Source organism: Dendrobates tinctorius, unplaced genomic scaffold (assembly GCF_039654945.1).
Source record: "Dendrobates tinctorius isolate UK_male_01 unplaced genomic scaffold, ASM3965494v1 ptg000120l, whole genome shotgun sequence".
NCBI lineage: Eukaryota > Metazoa > Chordata > Amphibia > Anura > Dendrobatidae > Dendrobates > Dendrobates tinctorius.
Genome location: NW_027361788.1, coordinates 46289707 through 46317575, shown reverse-complemented (window position 1 = coordinate 46317575; position 27869 = coordinate 46289707). Strand labels below are relative to the sequence as shown.

General features: G+C 54.1%; 2 protein-coding genes across 10 annotated transcripts in view; one reads left to right on the top strand and one right to left on the bottom strand.

The window, feature by feature from the left end:
• Window positions 1–2387, bottom strand: part of ZNF618 (zinc finger protein 618) — a 183758-nt gene extending 181371 nt beyond the window's left edge. For all 4 annotated transcript variants that reach the window (XM_073541369.1, XM_073541371.1, XM_073541374.1 and 1 more), the window contains exon 1: window positions 2145–2387. The gene's annotated coding sequence lies outside the window, so the exon portion shown is untranslated. The remainder of the gene's footprint in view (window positions 1–2144) is intronic.
• Window positions 2388–2753: 366 nt separating this feature from the next.
• The window catches only part of ARAF (A-Raf proto-oncogene, serine/threonine kinase), a 44807-nt gene continuing 19691 nt past the window's right edge, over window positions 2754–27869 (top strand). Inside the window, exons 1-15 of one of the 6 annotated variants that reach the window (XM_073541380.1) lie at window positions 2754–2914; window positions 3741–3785; window positions 10348–10597; window positions 10701–10804; window positions 11273–11375; window positions 11459–11610; window positions 15433–15513; window positions 15606–15744; window positions 16536–16563; window positions 18739–18857; window positions 20139–20341; window positions 20427–20603; window positions 21820–21866; window positions 22775–22893; window positions 22973–23104. In XM_073541380.1, coding sequence (XP_073397481.1) covers window positions 10355–10597; window positions 10701–10804; window positions 11273–11375; window positions 11459–11610; window positions 15433–15513; window positions 15606–15744; window positions 16536–16563; window positions 18739–18857; window positions 20139–20341; window positions 20427–20603; window positions 21820–21866; window positions 22775–22893; window positions 22973–23104 — 1647 coding nt within the window. In that variant the 5' untranslated portion in view covers window positions 2754–2914; window positions 3741–3785; window positions 10348–10354. Of the gene's footprint in view, window positions 2977–3061; window positions 3086–3237; window positions 3260–3284; window positions 3308–3740; window positions 3786–10347; window positions 10598–10700; window positions 10805–11272; window positions 11376–11458; window positions 11611–15432; window positions 15514–15602; window positions 15745–16535; window positions 16564–18738; window positions 18858–20138; window positions 20342–20426; window positions 20604–21819; window positions 21867–22774; window positions 22894–22972; window positions 23105–27869 lie in introns of those variants that run through there. The other 5 variants (XM_073541375.1, XM_073541376.1, XM_073541379.1 and 2 more) reach the window with 5 other exon arrangements.

Genomic DNA, 27869 nt, shown 5'->3' with positions numbered 1-27869 from the left:
CCTTTATGGCCGAAATGCTGCAACGAGGTCGCTACTGAGGACCGCAAACAATAAGAGACTTGTATGGACCGGGCAACACAAGCACTGAACAGTAGATCAGGAGAGATCTACACGGTGGTCTGAGGAGTCAGAATTAGAAACGTTTATCAGCTAACGTGTCATTGTGACAGGCAGAAAAGGTGAATGGTTTGTACATGTGGTGACCACCATGAAGCATGGAGGGGAGGTGTGACGGGTAGAGGCGAGCTTTGTGATGATCCTATTGATTTATTCCAAATTCCCAGCTCTTCTCCAGCATGTACACCCCACCGTTCTGCAGCCATGGCCATTCCAACTGGTCTGCACTGGTTGGTATCACACATTTATTTACTCCCTATTTCGCTATGTTCCTTTGTCATTTTGCTGCTTTCAGTCTGAACCTACACTGTGCACATTCCAATAAGAACAAGGAGAAACATTACATGATGGGTGTCCAAACTTTTGACCGATGCTTTAAGTGATATTTACGGTCTGTTGGGGGTCTGGAGCCCACCTGTTGCCCTGTCCCTCTCCCATACCATACAGCAAATCCAATTTAGCTGTACTGCCTCAAAAATCCAACTCCAGGCCCAAAGGGTCAAGCTACTGATCTATTCACCACCCATGCTTTACCCTACAGCTCTGCTCTATCAATGTACCACTATGATTGATTGCAGCTTAGTAGTATATATACAGTATATATATATTTTTTTACAAGGCCAAGTCACATGACCCTATTGCGGCCACGTTTTCTGATTTGCAGAACGGCCACAAAATTTGCAATTGGTTGTGCATGGGACTTCCACTTTCAGGTGATAGATTACAAACAACTACTACATGGTTGTGTTTAGAATTCACCTCCAACTTCATCATAAGCAGCTGCTGATCAACTCCCATGCTTTAAGGCCCCGTCACACATAAAGATGCACCAGTGATCGCGACAACAATACGACCTTGTCAGGATCGCTGGTGCGTCGCTACATGATCGCAGTTGAGCTGCCAAACAGGCAGGTTTCACCAGCGAGGACGCTGGTATCCAAGGTAAATATCGGGTTACTAAGCAGCGCACGTCACTTAGTTACCTGATGTGTACCTTAGAAACCTGCGTCTATGCCTGGAAGTCTTCACATGGAGGACACACTTCCGGGGCATAGACCGCACTGGAAAATACCGCCGCATGCGCAGTATGCTTCGCCCACAGTTGGGCAAAGCATACTGTGCAGACGCTGGGGGCCTTTACATTGCACAAGCGTGGAAAACAATGGCATGTGATGTTCACAGACGAAGATTACGTGAAGCAAGCCGAGGAGGTGGGGGGGAAGAAGGCGACTAAGGCTAGTTTCACACTAGCGTTTTTTTGGGCTGCGTTTTTGCGCAGTGCAAACGCATACAAAAAACACATCATGCATTTACTGCTTTTTTGCACGTGTTTTAACCATTTTTACTCTTAAAACGCATGCGTTTTTAAACACAGACGTGCGCATGTCCATGCGCACATCTGCGTTCCCATAGACTGTAATGTGTTTTTTTGCGCATTCCGTGCGCATGGGTTTTTTTGAGACAGGTCGGACGGACCAAAAATGCAACAGGTTGCGTCCGTAGCGCTTGGGCGCACACTACAAAAAACGCATGCGCACGAAAACACATACGAATGGTGTGCATGCGCTAGACCATGTGCCCCCATGTTAAAGATACGGGAAAAGGACGAAACGCTAGTGTGAAACCAGCCTAAGCCCCGCCCATCGGACCGGGTGATTTGCATACATTCCCAACAAGATAAAAAAGGTATTTATGCCTCAAAGGTGCAGGGTCAGGGGGAATAAAAACTCCTAATAGAATCCTTATGGGACGCACAATTGGGTGATATCGTTACATATCACTAAAAATGGGTGACAGATTCCCTTTAGGGCTAATCTCAGACATCAATGATTCTTCGCATTTGCAAAACAAATAATCAAGTGTTTGGTCAGTTTTCACAGTAATTTTCCTTTTTTTTTTTTTTTTGCTTTAAAAAAAAAAAAAAAAAAAAAAAAATAATTCAGCCATGAAATGAATAAATGTATCAAATTTTCAAGACAGCAAAAAGGAAAAAAAAAAGAAAGGCAGATGCCCAGGCGGCTATTGACCTCTCCTATTCACTTGTATGGTAAAGTACGGAGGGTCTGCAGATCACCAGACGGACCCCTTCTTTTAACCCTCTGACGTCTTCTGAAGCCTGAATCTGCGGAAAGATGCTGAAAAGGCTGAACATGTGAACAGTCGCTTTTTCATAAGACGCATCTGCTCGTTCTCTTGAGTTAGCACGCACATTCCCTTGGAACGGGCTCGCTGACTGACTCTCAGTTGGCTCCTTCTGAAGGCAGCAGGGGCTGTAGAAGGTAAACACTAAAAAAATGTTTAATGAAATCCAAAAGAAGAAAAAAACGATTTTTTTTAGACAAAAATACAAAAAAAAAAAAAATTATTATGGACAACCCCTCTAAATTCGTCAAATCTGGAAGAAATGCCGTGTGCGCAGGCGCCTTCCCGAGCCCTCACAGCAGCCACTCGCAGTCTCGCACGGTTTGGGGGATGTTTGGAGCGCTTCCTTGTCGCAGATGGTGACAGAAAACGCAGCAAACCGGTCACGTCCCGTCAGAAACCCCGTCCTCAGACACCGTCCTTCCAGCCTCACACACAGCGACCACCGCCGACTTTCCGGCTCCTTCAGGTTTACTAGTATTACGTCACCACCGAGCACGCCCCGCCCTCTCCCTTCTCTTTGGCCCTGGGAGGAACCGAGGAGACGTTTGATTGACGTTCCTCTCCACCAATGGCATGCGGCGGAGAGCAGGACGCAGAAGGGGGCGGGTCCGGGACGTGCTCCGTGTGACATGGCGGCGGCTCCCAGCACCGGGTGAGTGAGAACGGGCCGGCGTGACGTCAGGAAGCAGTGACACGTCCAGTACTGACTGTGCTGTAAGCACCTTCTGATAGGCCAGTGCTGCTCCCGAGTGTGCGGCGACAGCCCGATACATGACACAGTGCGAGCCTGTATATCGCGACATTCCTGTATACACCGCGTCCTGTATGTGAGGGCCGGACCTGAGTCACCGGATAACGGGGCCGTGCCGGCATTCCAGGCCACCTGCTCCCTCCTGACTTGTATCCTCGCCATTTTCCAGATCTCTGCTTGCTGTCAGTGGATGGGCCTGCTCATGGCGACTACAACTGCCAGCATGCCCTGACAACCCCTGACCAGGCATGCCATGCTGGGAGTTGTAGTTCTGTGACAGCTGGGGAATCGCAGGTTGTGATCACTGCATATGGCTGCAATGTTCCTATGTCCTCACTGCAGGGGACTATTAAGGGGGCTCCACCATCTGGAGTATCTGCTCACCTGTGACCTCCATGTCCTGAGGGATGGGGGATTATACACAGGGTGCTGTGGTCATCTCTGGGGCAGCCATATTATGGCACAATGAGTGGGAATATTTCCAACCCATGGGGTTGGTTCGATCTTACAATGTGGCTCTCGGACCCCAAAAAAAGGTTGCGTCCCCTGCTCTGGGGCCACTATTAATCCAATAACCAACCGTTCTGCAGCTCTGATTGGCTCCTCTTCCTCTATAATCCCCCACCTTGTAAACATTGCTTGTAATGATCTCTCTGGCCACTAGGAGTAGTGTCACAAGCTATGTACTGCTGCTTTTACCCATTAACTCTCTCCATTCCTTTTCCAGATAGTGCACATTGAAGGCTGAGGATAGGAGGCAGTGCTCAGCAAGGTGAGAACATGGCTCTGCATCGGTACTGTTTGCAGCATGTTGGAAAGCACAGACCACCCTTTTTCTCTATTCCCCACATGTTGTCAGCATCTCTGCTCCTAGTCTTCTCCTCTCTTCCCCTACCCCACAATTCCCGGGCTCATCCTCGCCCCTCTGAGCTCCTCCTTGCCCCATCCCCCTCCGGACTCTTCCTCCTCTCTCTCTCCCCATCCCCCTCCGGACTCCTCCTCTCTCTCTCTCCCCATCCCCCTCCGGACTCCTCCTCTCTCTCCCCATCCCCCTCCGGACTCCTCCTCTCTCTCCCCATCCCCCTCCGGACTCCTCCTCTCTCTCCCCATCCCCCTCCGGACTCCTCCTCTCTCTCTCTCCCCATCCCCCTCCGGACTCCTCCTCTCTCTCTCTCCCCATCCCCCTCCGGACTCCTCCTCTCTCTCTCTCTCCCCATCCCCCTCCGGACTCCTCCTCTCTCTCTCTCCCCATCCCCCTCCGGACTCCTCCTCTCTCTCTCTCCCCATCCCCCTCCGGACTCCTCCTCTCTCTCTCTCCCCATCCCCCTCCGGACTCCTCCTCTCTCTCTCTCCCCATCCCCCTCCGGACTCCTCCTCTCTCTCTCTCCCCATCCCCCTCCGGACTCCTCTCTCTCTCTCCCCATCCCCCTCCGGACTCCTCTCTCTCTCTCCCCATCCCCCTCCGGACTCCTCTCTCTCTCTCCCCATCCCCCTCCGGACTCCTCCTCTCTCTCCCCATCCCCCTCCGGACTCCTCCTCTCTCTCTCTCCCCATCCCCCTCCGGACTCCTCCTCTCTCTCTCTCCCCATCCCCCTCCGGACTCCTCCTCTCTCTCTCTCCCCATCCCCCTCCGGACTCCTCCTCTCTCTCTCTCCCCATCCCCCTCCGGACTCCTCCTCTCTCTCTCTCCCCATCCCCCTCCGGACTCCTCCTCTCTCTCTCTCCCCATCCCCCTCCGGACTCCTCCTCTCTCTCTCTCTCCCCATCCCCCTCCGGACTCCTCCTCTCTCTCTCTCTCCCCATCCCCCTCCGGACTCCTCCTCTCTCTCTCTCCCCATCCCCCTCCGGACTCCTCCTCTCTCTCTCTCCCCATCCCCCTCCGGACTCCTCCTCTCTCTCTCTCCCCATCCCCCTCCGGACTCCTCCTCTCTCTCTCTCCCCGTCCCCCTCCGGACTCCTCCTCTCTCTCTCCCCGTCCCCCTCCGGACTCCTCTGTCTCCTTCTCCTCTCTCTGCCCCCCCCCCGGCTTCTCCTCTCCGGGCTCCTCCTCCTCCTTTCTCTCTCCCCATACCCCTCCAGGCTCCTCCCTCCCGGCTCCCCCCCCCCTCGGTCACCTTCTCCTTTCTCTGCTCCCCACCCCCCTCCGTGCTCCTCCGCTCAGCCCCCCCTCCTCCTCCTCTCTCTCCCCGTTCCCCTCCGGACTCCTCCTCCTCTCTCTCCCCGTTCCCCTCCGGACTCCTCCTCCTCTCTCTCTCTCTCCCCGTTCCCCTCCGGACTCCTCCTCTCTCTCTCTCCCCGTTCCCCTCCGGACTCCTCCTCCTCTCTCTCTCTCTCCCCGTTCCCCTCCGGACTCCTCCTCTCTCTCTCTCCCCGTTCCCCTCCGGACTCCTCCTCCTCTCTCTCTCCCCGTTCCCCTCCGGACTCCTCCTCTCTCTCTCTCCCCGTTCCCCTCCGGACTCCTCCTCCTCTCTCTCTCCCCGTTCCCCTCCGGACTCCTCCTCTCTCTCTCCCCGTCCCCCTCCGGACTCCTCTGTCTCCTTCTCCTCTCTCTGCCCCCCCCCCCCCCGGCTTCTCCTCTCCGGGCTCCTCCTCCTCCTTTCTCTCTCCCCATACCCCTCCAGGCTCCTCCCTCCCGGCTCCCCCCCCCCTCGGTCACCTTCTCCTTTCTCTGCTCCCCACCCCCCTCCGTGCTCCTCCGCTCAGCCCCCCCTCCTCCTCCTCTCTCTCTCTCCCCGTTCCCCTCCGGACTCCTCCTCCTCTCTCTCCCCGTTCCCCTCCGGACTCCTCCTCCTCTCTCTCTCTCTCCCCGTTCCCCTCCGGACTCCTCCTCTCTCTCTCTCCCCGTTCCCCTCCGGACTCCTCCTCCTCTCTCTCTCTCTCCCCGTTCCCCTCCGGACTCCTCCTCTCTCTCTCTCCCCGTTCCCCTCCGGACTCCTCCTCTCTCTCTCTCCCCGTTCCCCTCCGGACTCCTCCTCTCTCTCTCTCCCCGTTCCCCTCCGGACTCCTCCTCCTCTCTCTCTCCCCGTTCCCCTCCGGACTCCTCCTCTCTCTCTCCCCGTCCCCCTCCGGACTCCTCTGTCTCCTTCTCCTCTCTCTGCCCCCCCCCCCCCGGCTTCTCCTCTCCGGGCTCCTCCTCCTCCTTTCTCTCTCCCCATACCCCTCCAGGCTCCTCCCTCCCGGCTCCCCCCCCCCTCGGTCACCTTCTCCTTTCTCTGCTCCCCACCCCCCTCCGTGCTCCTCCGCTCAGCCCCCCCTCCTCCTCCTCTCTCTCTCTCCCCGTTCCCCTCCGGACTCCTCCTCCTCTCTCTCCCCGTTCCCCTCCGGACTCCTCCTCCTCTCTCTCTCTCCCCGTTCCCCTCCGGACTCCTCCTCCTCTCTCTCTCCCCGTTCCCCTCCGGACTCCTCCTCCTCTCTCTCTCCCCGTTCCCCTCCGGACTCCTCCTCCTCTCTCTCTCCCCGTTCCCCTCCGGACTCCTCCTCCTCTCTCTCTCCCCGTTCCCCTCCGGACTCCTCCTCCTCTCTCTCTCCCCGTTCCCCTCCGGACTCCTCCTCCTCTCTCTCTCCCCGTTCCCCTCCGGACTCCTCCTCCTCTCTCTCTCCCCGTTCCCCTCCGGACTCCTCCTCCTCTCTCTCTCCCCGTTCCCCTCCGGACTCCTCCTCCTCTCTCTCTCCCCGTTCCCCTCCGGACTCCTCCTCCTCTCTCTCTCCCCGTTCCCCTCCGGACTCCTCCTCCTCTCTCTCTCTCCCCGTTCCCCTCCGGACTCCTCCTCCTCTCTCTCTCCCCCGTTCCCCTCCGGACTCCTCCTCCTCTCTCTCTCCCCCGTTCCCCTCCGGACTCCTCCTCCTCTCTCTCTCCCCCCGTTCCCCTCCGGACTCCTCCTCCTCTCTCTCTCCCCCCGTTCCCCTCCGGACTCCTCCTCCTCTCTCTCTCCCCCGTTCCCCTCCGGACTCCTCCTCTCTCTCTCCCCCCGTTCCCCTCCGGACTCCTCCTCCTCTCTCTCTCCCCCCGTTCCCCTCCGGACTCCTCCTCCTCTCTCCCCCCGTTCCCCTCCGGACTCCTCCTCCTCTCTCTCTCCCCCCGTTCCCCTCCGGACTCCTCCTCCTCTCTCTCTCCCCCCGTTCCCCTCCGGACTCCTCCTCCTCTCCCCATCCCCCTCTAGGCACCTTGGTCTCCCTCTCCTCTCACTGCCCCCCCCCCCCCCGGCTTCTCCTCCTCCCCGGGCTCCTCCTCCTCCTCTCTCTCCCCATCCCCCTCCGGACTCCTCCTCTCTCTCCCCATCCCCCTCCGGACTCCTCCTCTCTCTCTCTCCCCATCCCCCTCCGGACTCCTCCTCTCTCTCTCTCCCCATCCCCCTCCGGACTCCTCCTCTCTCTCTCTCCCCATCCCCCTCCGGACTCCTCCTCTCTCTCTCTCCCCATCCCCCTCCGGACTCCTCCTCTCTCTCTCCCCATCCCCCTCCGGACTCCTCCTCTCTCTCTCTCCCCATCCCCCTCCGGACTCCTCCTCTCTCTCTCTCCCCATCCCCCTCCGGACTCCTCCTCTCTCTCTCTCCCCATCCCCCTCCGGACTCCTCTCTCTCTCTCCCCATCCCCCTCCGGACTCCTCTCTCTCTCTCCCCATCCCCCTCCGGACTCCTCCTCTCTCTCCCCATCCCCCTCCGGACTCCTCCTCTCTCTCTCTCCCCATCCCCCTCCGGACTCCTCCTCTCTCTCTCTCCCCATCCCCCTCCGGACTCCTCCTCTCTCTCTCTCCCCATCCCCCTCCGGACTCCTCCTCTCTCTCTCTCCCCATCCCCCTCCGGACTCCTCCTCTCTCTCTCTCCCCATCCCCCTCCGGACTCCTCCTCTCTCTCTCTCCCCATCCCCCTCCGGACTCCTCCTCTCTCTCTCTCCCCATCCCCCTCCGGACTCCTCCTCTCTCTCTCTCCCCATCCCCCTCCGGACTCCTCCTCTCTCTCTCTCCCCATCCCCCTCCGGACTCCTCCTCTCTCTCTCTCCCCATCCCCCTCCGGACTCCTCCTCTCTCTCTCTCTCCCCATCCCCCTCCGGACTCCTCCTCTCTCTCTCTCTCCCCATCCCCCTCCGGACTCCTCCTCTCTCTCTCTCTCCCCATCCCCCTCCGGACTCCTCCTCTCTCTCTCTCTCCCCATCCCCCTCCGGACTCCTCCTCTCTCTCTCTCCCCATCCCCCTCCGGACTCCTCCTCTCTCTCTCTCCCCATCCCCCTCCGGACTCCTCCTCTCTCTCTCTCCCCATCCCCCTCCGGACTCCTCCTCTCTCTCTCTCCCCATCCCCCTCCGGACTCCTCCTCTCTCTCTCTCCCCATCCCCCTCCGGACTCCTCCTCTCTCTCTCTCCCCGTCCCCCTCCGGACTCCTCCTCTCTCTCTCTCCCCGTCCCCCTCCGGACTCCTCCTCTCTCTCTCTCCCCGTCCCCCTCCGGACTCCTCCTCTCTCTCTCCCCGTCCCCCTCCGGACTCCTCTGTCTCCTTCTCCTCTCTCTGCCCCCCCCCCGGCTTCTCCTCTCCGGGCTCCTCCTCCTCCTTTCTCTCTCCCCATACCCCTCCAGGCTCCTCCCTCCCGGCTCCCCCCCCCCTCGGTCACCTTCTCCTTTCTCTGCTCCCCACCCCCCTCCGTGCTCCTCCGCTCAGCCCCCCCTCCTCCTCCTCTCTCTCCCCGTTCCCCTCCGGACTCCTCCTCCTCTCTCTCCCCGTTCCCCTCCGGACTCCTCCTCCTCTCTCTCTCTCTCCCCGTTCCCCTCCGGACTCCTCCTCTCTCTCTCTCCCCGTTCCCCTCCGGACTCCTCCTCTCTCTCTCTCCCCGTTCCCCTCCGGACTCCTCCTCTCTCTCTCTCCCCGTTCCCCTCCGGACTCCTCCTCCTCTCTCTCTCCCCGTTCCCCTCCGGACTCCTCCTCTCTCTCTCCCCGTCCCCCTCCGGACTCCTCTGTCTCCTTCTCCTCTCTCTGCCCCCCCCCCCCCCGGCTTCTCCTCTCCGGGCTCCTCCTCCTCCTTTCTCTCTCCCCATACCCCTCCAGGCTCCTCCCTCCCGGCTCCCCCCCCCCTCGGTCACCTTCTCCTTTCTCTGCTCCCCACCCCCCTCCGTGCTCCTCCGCTCAGCCCCCCCTCCTCCTCCTCTCTCTCTCTCCCCGTTCCCCTCCGGACTCCTCCTCCTCTCTCTCCCCGTTCCCCTCCGGACTCCTCCTCCTCTCTCTCTCCCCCCGTTCCCCTCCGGACTCCTCCTCCTCTCTCCCCCCGTTCCCCTCCGGACTCCTCCTCCTCTCTCTCTCCCCCCGTTCCCCTCCGGACTCCTCCTCCTCTCTCTCTCCCCCCGTTCCCCTCCGGACTCCTCCTCCTCTCCCCATCCCCCTCTAGGCACCTTGGTCTCCCTCTCCTCTCACTGCCCCCCCCCCCCCCCCCGGCTTCTCCTCCTCCCCGGGCTCCTCCTCCTCCTCTCTCTCCTCCCCCTCCCTCCTTCAGGCTCCTCCTCCCTCCTCCAGGCTCCTCCTCCTCCCTCCTCCAGGCTCCTCCTTCTCCCCACCTCCAGGGTCCTCCTCCCCCCCTCCATGTTCTTCCTCCTCCCCCCCCCTCCAGGCGCTTCTTCCTCCCCCCCCTCCTCCGTGCTCCTCTCTCTCCCCGTTTCCCTCCTCCTCCTCTCTCTCTCGCCGTTCCCCTACGGACTCCTCCTCCTCTCTCCCTCGCCGTTCCCCTACGGACTCCTCCTCCTCTCTCTCTCGCCGTTCCCCTCCGGACTCCTCCTCCTCTCTCTCTCGCCGTTCCCCTCCGGACTCCTTCTCCCTCTCTCCCTCTCCGTTCCCCTCCGGTCTCCTCCTCCTCCTCCTCTCCCCGTTCCCCTCCGGTCTCCTCCTCCTCCTCTCCCCCCCCCTCCGGGCTCCTCCTCCTCTTCCTCTCCCCCCCTCCCCCTCCCCCCTCCTCGCTCCCTCCCCCGGGACCCTCCTCCTCTTTGACCCATCCCCAGGCTCCTCCTCCTCTGTCCCCCGTCCCCCCTTCCCTCCTGGTCTCCTCTTCCCTCTGAATGGCTGGTTGTGACAGTCCCCTTTAAGCCGCTCGTGGCTGTCAATCCCGCTGCTCCCCCATCTCTCCACCTCCCACTTTCTGTTTTATGACTCCCCTTGCCTCCATCTGCCACAGTTATTGTTCCGCCAAATGGCACAAACAGGCGGATCTTTTTCTCGTGTGCGAGAGATGCAGCTCGATAGCAAGCGGCAGGCAGTGGGTGAGCGTGGCCAAGGAGAAGGCAGGCGGAGTACCTCACTTCTGGGCGAGAGCAGGAGACCTGTCCAGTGCCCCGACTCTAACCCACTCTCCTTTGTTTGCAGAGTCCCAATGAAGCGATCCCATACCCCACCGGCAAACATTGCCAATGGCGCCCTGCGCTTCCTGTCTCAGGAGCTCGGCAAAGGAAGCGCCGTCATGTTGTCGGCAGCCGTCTTGGAACTGCCAAGTCCTGGGGGACGAGGACTGCTCCCCCAAGAGGGACCCCGAGGATCGCAGAGTGAAGTGACAGCCGCAGAGGGGAAGTCTGGGGGCACCGTCAAAGTCTATCTGCCCAACCAGCAGAGGACAGTGGTGAGTTGGATCTGGTGGCATCAGGGTATAGGGGGTGGGAAGAGATGGCTGGATATTAAATGGAGCCATCACTAGATGTCATGCTGTCCGTATCTGTTTCCAGGTGAATGTCCGTCCGGGGATGACCGTCTACGACTCCCTGGATAAGGCGCTGAAAGTGCGCGGCCTGAACCAGCAGTGCTGTGCGGTGTATCGCCTGTTACACGGGTACGGAGCAGGGTGACGGACCTGGTTATATTCTGGTGCAGCAGAGCAGAGTGTGGAGCACAGGTTCTCCTCTTTCTTGTGACAGCTCTGCTACATCGCCGTTCAGCACCATATGGGTGGCTGTCGCTCAGCGCTGTCTTCCCCGCTTGTTGGCAGCTCGGCGTTCCCATCCCCTAACACATCTCTCCCAGCATTGGATGCGGTTATGTAACGCCATGCTGCTGCAGCTTCCCTTTCATTTGTCTCCTAGACGCCATCACTGGCCTCATAAGTAAGTGAACCCCTGTCCTGCACAGCAGTGCTGTCATGGCGCTGCAGATAGAACTGCCCTCGCTTCTCCCTTGGTGCATGTTCCTGAAGATTGACAACCATATTGGATGCCACTTTGTGGTGCCTTCAGGTTGTCATGCCCATCCTTAAAGGGGAAGGAGCAAACAATGTCGAGTAATAAGACCTATTTCCCTGCAGACGGAAAACCCTCACAGATTGGGAGACGGACATCACGCCGCTAGTGGGGGAGGAGCTGATGGTGGAGGTCCTGGCTGACGTCCCACTGTCCATGCACAATTTTGTGAGTGCCCCATCTGTGTGCCCGTGTTCTCTCTTGCTGCTGCCGCCGCCGCCATGTCACTTTCCCACAATGCCTTGCTGCAGGTGCGGAAGACCCATTTTAACCTGGCGTTCTGCGACTTCTGCCTCAAGTTCCTGTTTCATGGTTTTCGCTGTCAGACCTGCGGCTACAAGTTTCACCAGCACTGCAGCAGTAAGGTGCCCACCGCCTGTGTGGACATAACCAAGCTGCCCAAGTAAGTGCCTCCGACCGCCCGGGTGCCATGCATGCTTACTAATACACTTTATATTTCAATTCTCCAGCATTGCGATCATTTCTGCTTCCTGTCAGGGAATGGCAGGAATAGTATCCTGTTTGTAGTGCTGCAGTGAGTGGAACGTGGAAGGCTTTACATTCACTGGCAGCACGAATAGAGCTTTATGGCAGAAAAGATTAAAATTCTACACTGGGTATTTAAATAGCGGTCGGGCTCCATTTTTATGATCCAGACCTCTGAAAGACATGGAGCTAAATTGTTAAATATATTCAAACACCACAAGGGGGAGCTCACTGCAGACAGGATCTTATCATATATCTCTATGTGGGGTGCTCCCCCTAGTGGTGGCTGAAGACAGACTCTTATGTATCTCTCTATACAGAAAGCTCCCCCTACTGGTGGCTGCAGACATAATCTTATCATGTATCTCTGTATGTGGGGTGCTCCCCCTAGTGGTGGCTGCAGACAGAATCTTATCATGTATCTCTGTATACAGAGAGCTCCCCCTAGTGGTGGCTGCAGACAGGATCTTATCATGTATCTCTGTATACAGGGAGCTCCCCCTAGTGGTGGCTACAGGCAGAATCTTATCATGTATCTCTGTATACAGGGAGCTCCCCCTAGTGGTGGCTGCAGACAGGATCTTATCATGTATCTCTGTATACAGGGAGCTCCCCCTAGTGGTGGCTACAGGCAGAATCTTATCATGTATCTCTGTATACAGGGAGCTCCCCCTAGTGGTGGCTGCAGACAGGATCTTATCATGTATCTCTGTATACAGGGAGCTCCCCCTAGTGGTGGCTACAGGGAGAATCTTATCATGTATCTCTGTATACATGGAGCTCCCCCTAGTGGTGGCTGCAGACAGACTCTTATGTTTCTGTCTATACAGGGAGCTCCCCCTAGTAGTGGCTGCAGACAGGATCTTATCATGTATCACTGTATACAGGGAGCTCCCCCTAGTGGTAGATCCAGGCAGACTCTTATGTATCTCTATACAGGGAGCTCCCCCTACTGGTGGCTGCAGACATAATCTTATCATGTATCTCTGTATGTGGGGTGCTCCCCCTAGTGGTGGCTGCAGACAGAATCTTATCGTGTATCTCTGTATACAGGGAGCTCCCCCTAGTGGTGGCTGCAGACAGGATCTTATCATGTATCTCTGTATACAGGGAGCTCCCCCTCGTGTTGGCTACAGGCAGAATCTTATCATGTATCTCTGTATAAAGGGAGCTCCCCCTAGTGGTGGCTGCAGACAGACTCTTCTGTATCTGTCTATACAGGGAGCTCCCCCTAGTGGTGGCTGCAGACAGGATCTTATCATGTATCTCTGTATACACAGAGCTCCCCCTAGTGGTGGCTACAGACAGAATCTTATCATGTATCTCTGTATACAGAGAGCTCCCCCTAGTGGTGGCTACAGGCAGAATCTTATCATGTACAGTTAGGTCCATATATATTTGGACAGAGACAACATTTTTCTAATTTTGGTTCTAGACATTACCACAATGAATTTTAAACAAAACAATTCAGATGCAGTTGAAGTTCAGACTTTCAGCTTTCATTTGAGGGTATCCACATTAAAATTGGATGAAGGGTTTAGGAGTTTCTGCTCCTTAACATGTGCCACCCTGTTTTTAAAGGGACCAAAAGTAATTGGACAGTTGACTCCAAGGCTATTTCATGGACAGGTGTGGGCAATCCGTTATGTCATTCTCAATTAAGCAGATAAAAGGCCTGGAGATGATTTGAGGTGTGGTGCTTGCATTTGGAAGGTTTTGCTGTGAAGGAAACATGCGGTCAAAGGAGCTCTCCATGCACGTGAAACAAGCCATCCTTAAGCTGCAAAAACAGAAAAAACCCATCCGAGAAATTACTTCAACATTAGGAGTGGCAAAATCTACAGTTTGGTACATCCTGAGAAAGAAAGAAAGCACTGGTGAACTCATCAATGCAAAAAGACCTGGGCTCCCACGGAAGACAACAGTGGTGGATGATCGCAGAATAATCTCCATGGTGAAGAGAAACCCCTTCACAACAGCCAACCAAGTGAACAACACTCTCCAGGAGGTAGGCGTATCAATATCCAAATCTACCATAAAGAGAAGACTGCATGAAAGTAAATACAGAGGGTTCACTGCACGGTGCAAGCCACTCATAAGCATCAAGAATCAAGAGGCTAGACTGGACTTTGCTAAAAAACATCTAAAAAAGCCAGCAGAGTTCTGGAAGAACATTCTTTGGACAGATGAAACCAAGATCAACCTCTACCAGATTGATGGAAAGAGAAAAGTATGGCGAAGGCGTGGTACAGCTCATGATCCAAAGCATACCACATCATCTGTAAAACACGGCGGAGGCAGTGTGATGGCTTGGGCATGCATGGCTGCCAGTGGCACTGGGTCACTAGTGTTTATTGATGATGTGACACAGGACAAGCAGCCGAATGAATTCTGAGGTATTCAGAGCCATACTGTGTGCTCAGATCCAGCCAAATGCAGCCAAACTGATTGGTCGTCGTTTCATACTACAGATGGACAATGACCCAAAACATAAAGCCAAAGCAACCCAGGAGTTTATTAAAGCAAAGAAGTGGAATATTCTTGAATGGCCAAGTCAGTCACCTGATCTCAACCCAATTGAGCATGCATTTCACTTGTTAAAGACTAAACTTCAGACAGAAAGGCCCACAAACAAACAGCAACTGAAAACCACCGCAGTGAAGGCCTGGCAGAGCATCAAAAAGGAGGAAACACAGCGTCTGGTGATGTCCATGAGTTCAAGACTTCAGGCAGTCATTGCCAACAAAGGGTTTTCAACCAACTACTAGAAATGAACATTTTATTTACAATTATTCTGTCCAATTACTTTTGGTCCCTTTAAAAAACAGGGTGGCACATGTTAAGGAGCAGAAACTCCTAAACCCTTCATCCAATTTTAATGTGGAAACCCTAAAATGAAAGCTGAAAGTCTGAACTTCAACTGCATCTGAATTGTTTTGTTTAAAATTCATTGTGGTAATGTCTAGAACCAAAATTAGAAAAATGTCTCTGTTCAAATATATATGGACCTAACTGTCTCTGTATACAGGGAGCTCCCCCTAGTGGTGGCTGCAGACAGAATCTTATCATGTATCTCTGTATAAAGAGAGCTCCCCCTAGTAGTGGCTGCAGTCAGAATCTTATGTATCTCTGTATGCAGGGAGCTTCCCCTAGTGGTGGTTGCAGTCTGGATCTTATCATGTATCTCTGTATACAGGGAGCTCCCCTAGTGGTAGCTGCAGGCAGATTCTTATCATGTATCTCTGTATACAGAGATCTCCCCCTAGTGGTAGCTGCAGACAGACAGAATCTTATCATGTATCTCTGTATACAGGGAGCTCCCCCTAGTGGTAGCTGCAGGCAGAATCTTATCATGTATCACTGTATACAGAGATCTCCCCCTAGTGGTAGCTGCAGACAGACAGAATCTTATCATGTATCTTTGTATACAGGGAGCTTCCCCTAGTGGTGGATGTAGACAGAATCTTATGTATCTCTGTATACAGGGAGCTCCCCCTAGTGGTAGCTGCAAGTAGAAAGAATGGTACCATGTAGCACTATGGCTCTGCAGAATATTTTGAGCTGAGCATTATAAAAACATATTATAAAATTAATCAGAATTTTGGATATAAATATTGAAAAAAATGATAGTGCAGAAAGTTGGGCACACAGACGCCACTCTCGGCAGTCACATGGGGTACAGATTTCGTTCTTTACCCACCTCCCGGATCCTAATGCCTCTTGTTTGCTTGTCCTTTAGACCAGTACCCAGTTGTCAGGATTATTATTACGATCATTCCCCTGGCATTATCCATGAACCTTACACCCCTCAGCCATCGAGGTAATGACGTCTCCATACTGTCCTCGTCACGTCTGTGTCATTCTTTGTTTATGTCCCTGGTACCCAGCCCATTCCATCTCTCCCTCCAGCAGCCCCCGGACACAGCACCCTGGAGCTGCATCCTTTTCATTCCCCAGCGAGGGGCAACCCCTGCAACGGCATCGCTCCACCTCCACCCCCAACGTTCATATTGACAGCACCACTGGTCCCGTGGATAACAGCGTCATTGAGGTACCCTGTCAGGAGGGGAGCATCTGTGCTATTACTGTATGTGATTGAGCATAGACCCCGCTGTAAAGGGAGTAGAGAGTGCCATGAGCATAGACCACTGGGCATTGACAAGGGGAGGGGGCATTCATTTTTATAATTTTTTCTATCCAGTCACAGCCCCTCTTATTTGTTAGGGTTGTTGCCAAGTGCTCTGGAGCACCATGTATCACATGTAATACCACATTTTCCCTGTAGTGGCCACTGCAGTATATATTTCTGTGGTGCCCCTTCTGATCACCAGGGGGTTTGTGTGCCATGATCTCAGCTGAGGCATGGACCAGGGTTCATGGGGTATCAGTTCTGTTTAGTAGTTATTTATGTGCTATGCTTTGCCAAAATGCGACCATTTAAATTAGGGCTGGACTAACAAGCACCACTATGCCCCATCTAATGGCTGACGTTGAGAATCTTTTCATCTGCCAATACGTCTGCTCATATGATGGCAATGTCCAGGGTGGGAAGGGCTGTCCGGGCCCTAGTACCATGTATTACAGGTGGGTGTTGGGGGACGTGGGCTACTAGACAGACACCAGTCAGCCATGTCCATTCATATTCAGACATCATTGTCCTCCTCCTCTTGTGATTCATCTATAACTCTCACCGTGTCTGAGACCGAGGATTGATTATAACAGTATTTGCGGACTCGAGTCTTGGGGAGGTCTGTAGAAGCTTCTGCTTCCCTCCTAGACAAGGAGTGGACTCCTAAATGTATCATTTGATCATTCATTGTCACATTTTTCTTTCTTTGTTAGGAGGCATTAAGGAATGCAGCAATCTCTCGTGAGTTTTCTGTTTTCTCTATGTATAGACCCCTATATCCTCCCCTCTCAATCCAACGCCCACTGTATAGACCCCAGTGTATCCTGCACCCCCCATTCCCTGTATAGATCACTCTGTATTCTCCTCTGTCCATTCTATGCTTCCGGTCCACTGTATAGACCCAAATATCCTCCCCTCCATCTAGTGCCTTGTTCCCTGTATAGAGCCATCTGTTTTCCTTTTCTCCATCCAGCACCTCCGTCCCCTGTATGAACCACTGTGTCCTTTTCTCTATACAGCAACCCTTGTCACCTGTATGTATCCCTGTGTTATCCTCTCTTCATGCAGTGCCCCGTCCCCTGTATGGACCCCTGTGTCCTCCTCTCTTCATGCAGGGTCCCGTCCCCTGTATGGACTCCTGTGTCCTCCTCTCTTCATTCAGTTCCCCTGTTCCATGTCTCCTCCTCTCTTCATTCAGTGCCCCTGTATGGACCTCTGTGTCCTCCTCTCTTCATGCACTGTCCCTGTCTCCTGTATGGACTTCTGTGTCCTCCTCTCTTCATGCAGTGCCTCTGTATGGATCCCTGTGTCCTCCTCTCTTCATGCACTGTCCCTGTCTCCTGTATGGACCTCTGTGTCCTCCTCTCTTCATTCAGTGCCCCTGTATCGACCCCTGTGTCCTACTCTCTTCATTCAGTGCCTCTGTTCCCTGTGTGCTCCTCTCTTCATGCAGTGCCCCTGTATGGACCCCTGTGTCCTCCTCTCTTCATTCAGTGCCCCTGTATCGACCCCTGTGTCATCCTCTTTTCATTCAATGCCCCTTTCCCTGTGTCCGCCTCTCTTCATGCAGTTTCCCTGTATGTATCTCTGTGTCGTCCTCTCTTCATGCAGTGCCCCTGTCCCCAGTATGGACTTCTATATCCTCCTCTCTTCATGCAGTGCCCCTGTCCCCAGTATGGACTTCTATATCCTCCTCTCTTCATGCAGTGCCCCTGTATGGACTTCTGTGTCCTCCTCTTTTCATGCAGTGCCTCTGTCCCACGTCCCCTATATGGACCTCTATGTCGTCCTCTCTTCATTCAGTGCCCCTTTATCGACCCCTGTGTCCTCCTCTCTTCATTCAGTGCCCCTGTATGGACCTCTGTGTCCTCCTCTCTTCATGCAGTGCCCCTGTCCCCTGTATGGACCTCTGTGTCCTCCTCTCTTCATGCACTGTCCCTGTCTCCTGTATGGACTTCTGTGTCCTCCTCTCTTCATGCAGTGTCCCTGTGTCCTGTATGGACCTTTGTGTCGTCCTCTCTTTAGGCAATGTCCCTGTCCCCTGTATGGACTTCTGTGTCTTCCTCTCTTTATGCAGTGCCCCCTGTATGGACCCGTGTCCTCCTCTCTTCATGCAATGTCCCTGTCTCCTGTATGGACTTCTGTGTCCTCCTCTCTGTGTCCTCCTCTCTTCATGCAGTGCCCCTGTCCCCTGTATGGACCTCTGTGTCCTCCTCTCTTCATGCATTGCCCCTGTATGGACCTCTGTGTCCTCCTCTCTTCATGCACTGTCCCTGTCTCCTGTATGGACTTCTGTGTCCTCCTCTCTTCATGCAGTGCCTCTGTATGGATCCCTGTGTCCTCCTCTCTTCATGCAGTGTCCCTGTCTCCTGTATGGACCTTTGTGTCGACCTCTCTTTAGGCAATGTCCCTGTCCCCTGTATGGACTTCTGTGTCTTCCTCTCTTCTTGCAGTGCTCCTGTCCCCTGTATGGACCTCTGTGTCCTCCTCTCTTCATGCATTGCCTCTGTATGGACCCCTGTGTCCTCCTCTCCTCATGCATTGCCTCTGTATGGACCCCTGTGTCCTCCTCTCTTCATGCATTGCCTCTGTATGGACCCCCTGTGTCCTCCTTTCTTCATGCAATGCCCCTGTATGGACCCCTGTGTCCTCCTTTCTTCATGCAATGCCCCTGTATGGACCTCTGTCTCCTCCTCTTTTCATGCAATGCCCCTGTATGGACCTCTGTCTCTTCCTCTTTTCATGCAGTGCCCCTGTATGGACCTCTGTCTCCTCCTCTTTTCATGCAGTGCCCCTGTATGGACCTCTGTCTCCTCCTCTCTTCATACAGTGCCCCTGTTCCCCGTATGGACCCCTGTGTCCTCTTCTCTCCATGCTGTGCCCCACCGCCTATAACATTAAATCTTTTATTTGCAGCCAAGGATGGAACCCCCAAAACTGTCCCCCCTGTTGGCAGTAAGTCTCCACCAGCTAAGTCGTCTGTGGAGGCCCCAAGAGACCGGAGGACTTCATCTTCTGATGATAAGAAGAAAGTGGTGAGTGATGGATATTTAGTTGAGAGGGGAAACCCTTCAGATTGTCCACTAGACAAGTCCCTGTATATCGGGGGGGCTCAAGGGGTTTCAATGGCTCGTGTCATGCCCAAAGCAGGTTTAAGAGAGACTCCTGTGCATGAAGCGCTTGTCATTTCAGTGTGCAGCACAGACTTAACCTCTTCACATCTAGGTACATCCAGGGTCTCTCCCTTTGATGCAGGCTCGGGCATCTTTTCCTGCACATGACAGCTGATGCGATCAGCTGTCATTTGCCTCTAACAGATGTTAACAAGTTAAACAGGATATCCCGAACTTTAAAAAAAAAAAAAGTGCCGAACAAGTAACAGGCAGGTAGTTGCTACACAGAGCGGTCACAGATGTCTGCTGATGTCACGTCAACAGAGCGCCAGTTTCTTTTCCTGTTTACAGGGCGGGCCTGTTGTCATGCTGATTGACAGCTCAAGTTTAATTGGGGAAAGTCAGCTGTCAATCAGCATGACACCAGTAGTTCCACCCTCTCCACAGGAAGAGAAACCACTTCTCTGTTGACAAGGAGCAGCTGAATCTCTGTCATGAGCAATCAATGACTGGAGTTGGGAACAACAGACAGGTAGTTGCCTCTGTTAGTAACTACAAGTACGATAGTGCTTGGGCGCGTTTTTTTTTTTCAAGTTCTGGACAACCCATTTAAATGCTGTTGTGAATCTCTGACAGCGGAATTTAACATATGCTGGGAGGAAGTGCATCACCCCTTCCTCCCGGCCCCCCGTCTCGTGATTTTGGGGTGCCGATGGGTTGTCATAAGTTCAGTTCACCCCACTTTTGCTCCTTCCAAAATAAAACAATTAAAAAGAACCCAGATGTTTGGTATCTCTGTATTCAGAAACGCCTGATCTATCGAAATATAAAGTAAATTAATCTGATTGGTAAACAGCGTAACACAAAAAAAAATCCCAAACACCAGAATTATGGGGTTTTTTTTGGCTGCCGCAACCTTCCGCTTCTTTTAGTCCTCTGCTGCCTTTACTGCCCATCGGCACCCCATGATCACAGTGGATATAAGTTTGAAAGATCCTATATTAATCCCAGTAGAAACAGCCGTGATCAGAGTTGTCTCCTATTCTGGCCACTGCACAAGGAGCCCCTCTGTATATTACTTATGGCTGCATATAGGTCAAGCTCTACTCCGGAGCCCTATCCCCCGACGTCTGCTGTGCATGTACACCAAGAGTCCTACGTGTCATGTAAATGACGCCCCTGGTTCCATCCTTTCGCCTCTAGAAACAGTTGGGCTACCGGGACTCCAGCTACTACTGGGAGGTGAACTCCAGCGAGGTGGTGATACTAAAGCGCATCGGCACAGGATCCTTTGGCACAGTGTACAGAGGCAAGTGGCATGGTGACGTGGCTGTCAAGATCCTCAAAGTGACAAATCCAACCGCAGAGCAAATCCAGGCCTTTAAGAACGAGATGCAGGTTCTCAGGTGAGGAAGGAGTTTCATCCCGAGGAAGACCACCCCTTCCCTGAGATCTGTCCACGTGACTAACACCCCCCCCTCACACTTACAGGAAAACGCGTCACGTCAACATCCTCCTCTTCATGGGCTTCATGACAAAACCCAACTTTGCAATAATAACCCAGTGGTGTGAGGGGAGCAGCCTGTATCGCCACCTGCACGTCATCGAGACGCGATTTGACGTTTTCCAGCTAATCGACATCGCTCGACAGACGGCGCAGGGGATGGAGTAAGTAATGTGCTATCCCCCTACACCATAATCGATCCAATCCAGAAAATAGCCTCACTGCCTACCTACTACAGTGCGGGTCCTGGGAACTCCTCCAGCAGGAGGCATACTCCAAGCCTCACTGCCTACCTACTACAGCCTGGGTCCTGGGAACTCCTCCAGCAGGGGGGGCATACTCCGAGCCTCACTGCCCACTTACTACAGTGCGGGTCCTGGGAACGCCTCCAGTAAGGGGCATACTCCGAGCCTCACTGCCTACCTACTACAGCGCGGGTCCTGGGAACTCCTCCAGCAGGGGGCATACTCCGAGTCTTACTGCCTAACTACTACAGCGCGGGTCCTGGGAACTCCTCCAGCAGGGGGCATACTCCGAGCCTCACTGCCTACCTACTACAGCACGCGTCCTGGGAACTCCTCCAGCAGGGGGCATACTCCGAGCCTCACTGCCTAACTACTACAGCGCGGGTCCTGGGAACTCCTCCAGCAGGGGGCATACTCCGAGCCTCACTGCCTAACTACTACAGCGTGGGTCCTGGGAACTCCTCCAGCAGGGGCCATACTCCGAGCCTCACTGCCTACCTACTACAGCGCGGGTCCTGGGAACTCCTCCAGCAGGGGGCATACTCCGAGCTTCCTTGCCTACCTACTATAGCGCGGGTCTTGGGAACGCCTCCAGCAGGGGGCCTACTACAAGCCTCCCTGCCTACCTACTACAGCGCGGGTCCTGGGAACGCCTCCAGCAGGGGGCATACTCTGAGCCTCACTGCCTACCTACTACAGCGCGGGTCCTGGGAACGCCTCCAGCAGGGGGCATACTACGAGCCTCCCTTCCTACCTACTACAGCGCGGGTCCTGGGAACGCCTCCAGCAGGGGGCATACTACGAGCCTCCCTTCCTACCTACTACAGCGCTAGTCCTGGGAACGCCTCCAGCAGGGAGCATACTCCAAGCCTCACTGCCTATCTACTACAGTGCGGGTCCTGAGAACTCCTCCAGCAGGGGGCATTCTCCGAGCCTTACTGCCTACCTACTACAGCTCGGGTCCTGGGAACTCCTCCATCAGGGGGCATTCTCCGAGCCTCCCTGCCTACCTACTAAAGTGCGGGTCCTGCGAATTCATCCAGCAGGGGACATACTCCAAGCCTCCATCTGGCATTCCCTCTATCAGGGTGTAACTTTTCAACCTCTTATAATTTTTCACTTATTTTTTTCTTAGCTACCTCCATGCGAAGAATATCATCCATCGTGATTTGAAATCCAACAGTATCCTTTCACCCCACACATTTTTTTTTCTAAAGGTTTTTTTTTTTTAAAGGGAACACTATGGATATATTTGTCATGCTCAGGGCTTTTTTTTGTAAAAAAATATTTGCCGGTACGCAATACTTGCCCCCGACCTCCTCTGTGCAGCCCCCCGACCTCCTCTGTGCAGCCCCCGACCACCTCTGTGCAGCCCCTGTCCTCCTACTTCATACTCACCCTGCTGTGCCGTCGCTGAGCGTCCCTGAATCCTCTGTTGTCCAGCGCTGACAGCTTCTTCCTGCCTTTAGCGGTCACATGGTACCGCTCATTAAGCTCATGAATATGCTTCCACGCCCATGGGCGTCGATATTCATGAGCTTAATGAGCGGTACCATGTGACCGCTGAAGCCAGGAAGAAGCTGTCAGCGCTGGGACAAGGAGGATGCTAGGGACATTCAGGGAGGCACGGGAGGTGTGAGTATGACTTCCCAGCCACCGGCTCCTGCCGCCGCTCCTCCTCCCCCGCTGAAGCACCTTCATATTTCCAGCACGCCATACCTTCGCGTACCGACGCAAAAAAAAGCATTGGTCATGCTCCCCCCCCCTATTACCTGGTCAAATGGGTAGTACACATCCAAGATACCATTCAGGAAAACTCTAGCTGCTGCTATGAACTGCCTCCTAAAAACAACTTATCACTTTGGTAAAAGAAACGCAGATTATCTGACAGTGTTCAGTTTCCCTACATCACCACCAAAGGTGAACAGAAGCATTACAGAATTCTTATTGAAATCAATGGGCCCTCATGTAGTTCGCTGGGTCCTCCAGAGCGATAGACACACTTGGCAGCCGATCACTTGCTGATTGCGAATCATACATTGGGGAAACCCTCACTGTTGACTTGTTTTCCTCCTTAACTGAGTGTGCAGACATCTTCCTTCATGAGGGGCTCACCGTGAAGATTGGAGATTTTGGCTTGGCCACAGTAAAGACGCGGTGGAGTGGATCACAGCAGGTGGAGCAGCCCAGTGGTTCCATCCTATGGATGGTGAGCTCATCAGTCCGCCGCTTTGTAACTTGCTGTATATTCTCGCTCTCGCGCTGATGGTTTTTTTTTTTTTCCCCAGGCCCCTGAGGTGATAAGGATGCAGGAGAATAGTCCGTACAGCTTCCAGTCTGATGTCTACGCATACGGGGTGGTGCTGTATGAGCTGATGGCCGGACTGCTACCCTATGCAAATATCAATAACAGAGACCAGGTGATGAGCAGAGGCTTCTGTGACTTTTATTACAATGATACAAGCCGCGGAGACACCATCACATGTTTCTCAACGCAAGCAATGACTAGCCAGGTCTTTCCCCGGGAAGGAACAACCACGGGAAGGGCAGTCTCCAATGAAGGAAACCAGCTATGCCAAAACATGGTATCCATCCACAGACAGCTGTTTCGGGGTATTGCCCCTCATCAGTGTGGAGTAGGAAACTGGCTAGTAGGAGCAATGCCTGTCTGTGGATGGATACCATGTTTTGGCATAGGTGGTTTCCTTCATTGGAGACTGCCCTTCCCGTGGTTGTTCCTTCCCGGGGAAAGACCTGGCTTGTCATTGCTTGCATTGAGAAACGTGATGGTGTCTCCGCGGCTTGTGTTTTGCATGTTTTTACATATTTCCCATAAGGGATGGGGGCATTGCTCTAGAATCACTGCGTTGAGAAACATGTGATGGTGTCTCCTCAGTGTTGGATGTTGATCTCCATGAGTTCATTCATCCTCATTTTTCATTGCATTGCAATGATGTCATGGCTCTGTGACGAACAGCCCACGGCCGTTCGTCCACTTACGGAGGCGACTAACGGGGGTCCCGCTGCCACCAAAACGCGACGGACAGCGGACCCTGTGTCACCACTATGTCACAGTCCCACCACTGACACGGGTGTATCAGCGGACGGAGGGACGAGACACACTGCCGGCACACGGCTATCACAGGCACCGTTGGGGCTTATCTTAGTTATCCCACCACTGGCACCATGTGACCAAAAATATCCAGCAAGCTAATCTCGCTCTACAATTTGCCACAGGGGGAGTTTAATTTGGATGCCCCACCACTGCTATCAATCTTCCAAGTACTGCAGGGATTTATGTATATCCCACTTTCTCAGTTCCACTTTGGAACTCGCAGCTCTCCGGCGCCCCCCTTACCCTCAGGTCAGTCAGGGAACTGCACCGAGGATAATTGGTCGCCGGACGGGCTGCCTGTTGTGAACCGGCAATTAGGCTTCTGCAGTAAGGGAATTATCAATGCTGTGGCCGCAGACCCTTATTCAGCAATATAAGACCCTTCTGGACTGCCAGCAAGCCGCAATAGCCGTGCACAACGCGCTGCCACCAGTCACGGTTACTTAATTCACAGTGTTAAATTAAGAGGGTCCGTGGCAAACCCCTTGAATTAGTAGCGATTATCTAACATAGGCGTATAGTTCGATTCTTAGAGCATGGAGACAGATCTAAATAATTATTTCATTTATTTTCCGAAAGAGGACAGTGATTACAGATAAAAGTTGCTATAAAATTGAGACATAAAATAGGTACAGTACAGATATAAAATAAAAGGATTAAAAGGGTAGAAAGTCACACTCACATGTGGTCAGTTGGCATCCCATGTGGCTTTAAGGGGGGGTGGAGGCGGAGCTGCACTTCTCCGCTCATCTGCGGGTCTTTCTAGCACGACGACTTGAGCTGTTCTGAGCTGGTTCTGCCAGGGAATGCCTTATAGACTTTCCTATGTGACATCACAGAGAGGTGCATTCTGGGTTGATCCCACCTCTCTTATCCAAGTTATGTTTTGGCTACAAAACTTAGATTAGCTATAACTTTATGGGAGAAGCTGGTATGGACTCATCAGTGGTATCATGTTTCCCAGCGTAATGAGCCTATCAAGAAAACATCAAACATCTATGCGATATGACCGTCCATTTGGGCGCAAATCCTATCTCATGTTCTGGACAGGGTAGAACTTCGAAAGATACGCGGTATCGAAGCTGGGACCGCTCAGGTTACAAAAATATGATTTTCATATCTCTACTTGGTACGGTTTTCGCAGTGCAGGCTCTTAAAGGTTTACTACTAACCTTTATTTCAAACAAAGACCTTTTCCCGCATTTTTCAGCTGAGAGAAGGAAACAAATGGTTGTAACAGCAGGGGGGTCTCCTATTACTAGTGCGAACACAGGCTGTAGAGGAGGGGGGGTGGCACTGCTCTGTGTGTGTGTGAAGGGAGGAGGGGTGAAGCTGCAGAGCTAGCAGCCTGGATTGTCATATGTGCCGATCTTTCTGGAAAGTTACAACAGAAAACATCATATTTTGTGGACAAAACCCCATACCTCACAGACATTGTACATCACACCTCCCCCCTTAAGAGGGCGCTAAGGAGGCATTACCTCTCGGTAATCGGCCATGCGCACCTCAGCGGGTTCGCCCCGGCGGGACAACCCATCGGCATTGCCGTTTTCACTGCCCTTCCTGTGTCTTACAGTGAAGTCGTACTGTTGAAGGGCAAGGCTCCAGCGGAGCAACCTTCCATTGGTTCCGGACACTGTGTGCAACCAGCTCAGAGGGTTGTGGTCAGTTACCACCGTGAAGGAGCGCCCGTGCAAGTAGGGCTGCAAACGCTGCACACCATGGCCCAGACACTCCTTCTCGATGGTCGAGTATGCCACTTCCCTCGGCAAAAGTTTCCGGCTCAGATACAACACGGGGTGCTCTTGGTCCCCCGAATCGACCTGGCTAAGCACAGCACCGAGGCCAAACTCGCTGGCGTCGGTCTGTACCAGAAACGGGCGACTGCTGTCGACTGCTCTCAACACTGGAGAGTTGCACAGGGCTGCTTTCAAAGCTTGGAAAGCCGCCTCACAGTCATCTGTCCAGTTGACTGTTTGGGGTAGCCTCTGCTTGGTGAGGTCAGTCAAGGGTTTGGCAAGGGCGCTATAGTCCTGTACGAACCGCCTATAGTACCCTGCAGTGCCCAAGAAGGACTTCACCTGTTTCTTGGTCCTGGGGGTGGGCCAGGACACGATTGCGTCCACTTTTTCTGGCTCCGGACTCATGGAACCCCCGCCTACCCGGTGCCCCAGGTAGTGGACCTTGCGCATGCTTATCTGGCACTTCCCCGGCTTGATGGTCAGGCCTGCCTGGTGAAGACGCTTGAGCACCTCCTGGAGGTGCTGAAGGTGTTCCTCCCAGGTGGAACTGAAGACGGCAATATCGTCTAAGTACGCCACCGCGTACTCCTCCAGTCCCCGAAGCAGGTGGTTGACCATCCGCTGGAAAGTGGCAGGGGCATTCTTCATGCCGAAGGGCATGACCGTGGACTCGTACAGTCCAAAGGGGGTGATAAAGGCGGATTTCTCCTGCGCCTCAGGGCTCAGGGGAATCTGCCAGTATCCCCGACTCAAATCCATGATGGATATGTAGTTGGCGTTTGTCAACCGCTCGAGCAGATCCTCGATGCGCGGCATCGGGTGGGCATCAGAGGTTGTGATGGCGTTGAGCCCCCTGTAGTCCACGCAGAACCTGGTGGTTCGATCCTTTTTAGGCACGAGGACTACAGGTGAAGCCCACGCGCTTTTTGACCGTCTAATCACCCCCAGCCTTAACATCTCATCGATCTCTTGGCGCATGACTTGTTGCACCGTTTCAGAGATCCGATAAGGTGTTCGCCGTAATGGGGCGTGATTCCCGGTGTCCACCTCATGAACCGCTAACTCCGTCCTCCCAGGACGGTTGGTGAACACGGGCCGGAAGAGTTCCAGGGTGGCCATCAACTGCAACCGCTGGGATATGGTTAGCGAACCACTTATCTCCATGTCCTCAATGGACCCATCGGCCTTGGCCTGGGCCAGCATGTCCAGGAGGGGATCTTCCTCCCCATCCTCTGGCAGATTGCAGACCGGTAGGACGCAAGCTTCACGTTCGTAGTGCGCCTTCAGCATGTTGACGTGAAAGGCCTTGCGCCTACCCCGAGCATGGTCAAGCGTGACTACGTAGGTGACCGGGTTGAGCTGTTGGTGGACGACGTACGGGCCTTCCCAGGCTGCCTGAAGCTTATCCGTTGGTACAGGGACCAGCGCCCACACCTTTTGACCCACCTGGTAGGTCCGCTCCCGGGCGTTCTGGTCGTACCAGCGCTTTTGGTCAGCCTGAGCCTGCGTCATGTTGTCATGCACCAACTGCGTCAAGGTCTGCATCTTGTCACGGAAGTGCATGACATAATCCACGATGGACACTTCTGTGGGGTTTGGCTCATCTTCCCAGGCTTCTCTTATCAACCCAAGGGGTCCCCGGACTCGCCTGCCATACAGGAGCTCGAAGGGGGAGAACCCGGTCGAGGCCTGCGGAGCTTCTCTGTAAGCGAACAGCAGGTGTGGGAGGTACCGCTCCCAGTCGCGCCCTAGGGTCTCAACCAGTATGCGGAGCATCTGTTTGAGGGTACCGTTGAAACGTTCACACAAACCATTAGTCTGTGGGTGATACGGACTCGATACCTGCTGCGTCACCTGCATTTTCTCACAGAGAGCCTCCATTAGGCGAGACATGAATTGGGGCCCTTGATCGGTAAGCATCTCCCTGGGAAATCCTACTCTTGAAAAGATGGTCACCAGTGCGTCAGCCACCTTATCTGCCCTGGTTGAAGACAGAGCTACTGCCTCTGGGTACCGGGTAGCGTAGTCTACCACGGTGAGAATGTATCGCTTTCCGGAGCTGCTGGGGACGGACAGCGGTCCTACAATGTCCACCGCGATTCTCTGGAAAGGCTCCTCTATCACCGGCAAAGGAATAAGGGGAGCCTTAAGAGCAGGCCCCGCCTTACCCACTTTTTGACAGGTGGCGCAGGAGCGGCAGTAGTGTGTTACATCTGTCCCCATCTTGGGCCAATAGAAGTGTTGAGACAGCCGTGCCTTTGTTTTGCTGATCCCCAAGTGTCCAGCGAGTGGAATCTCATGGGCAATCCGCAACAACTCGGTTCTGAA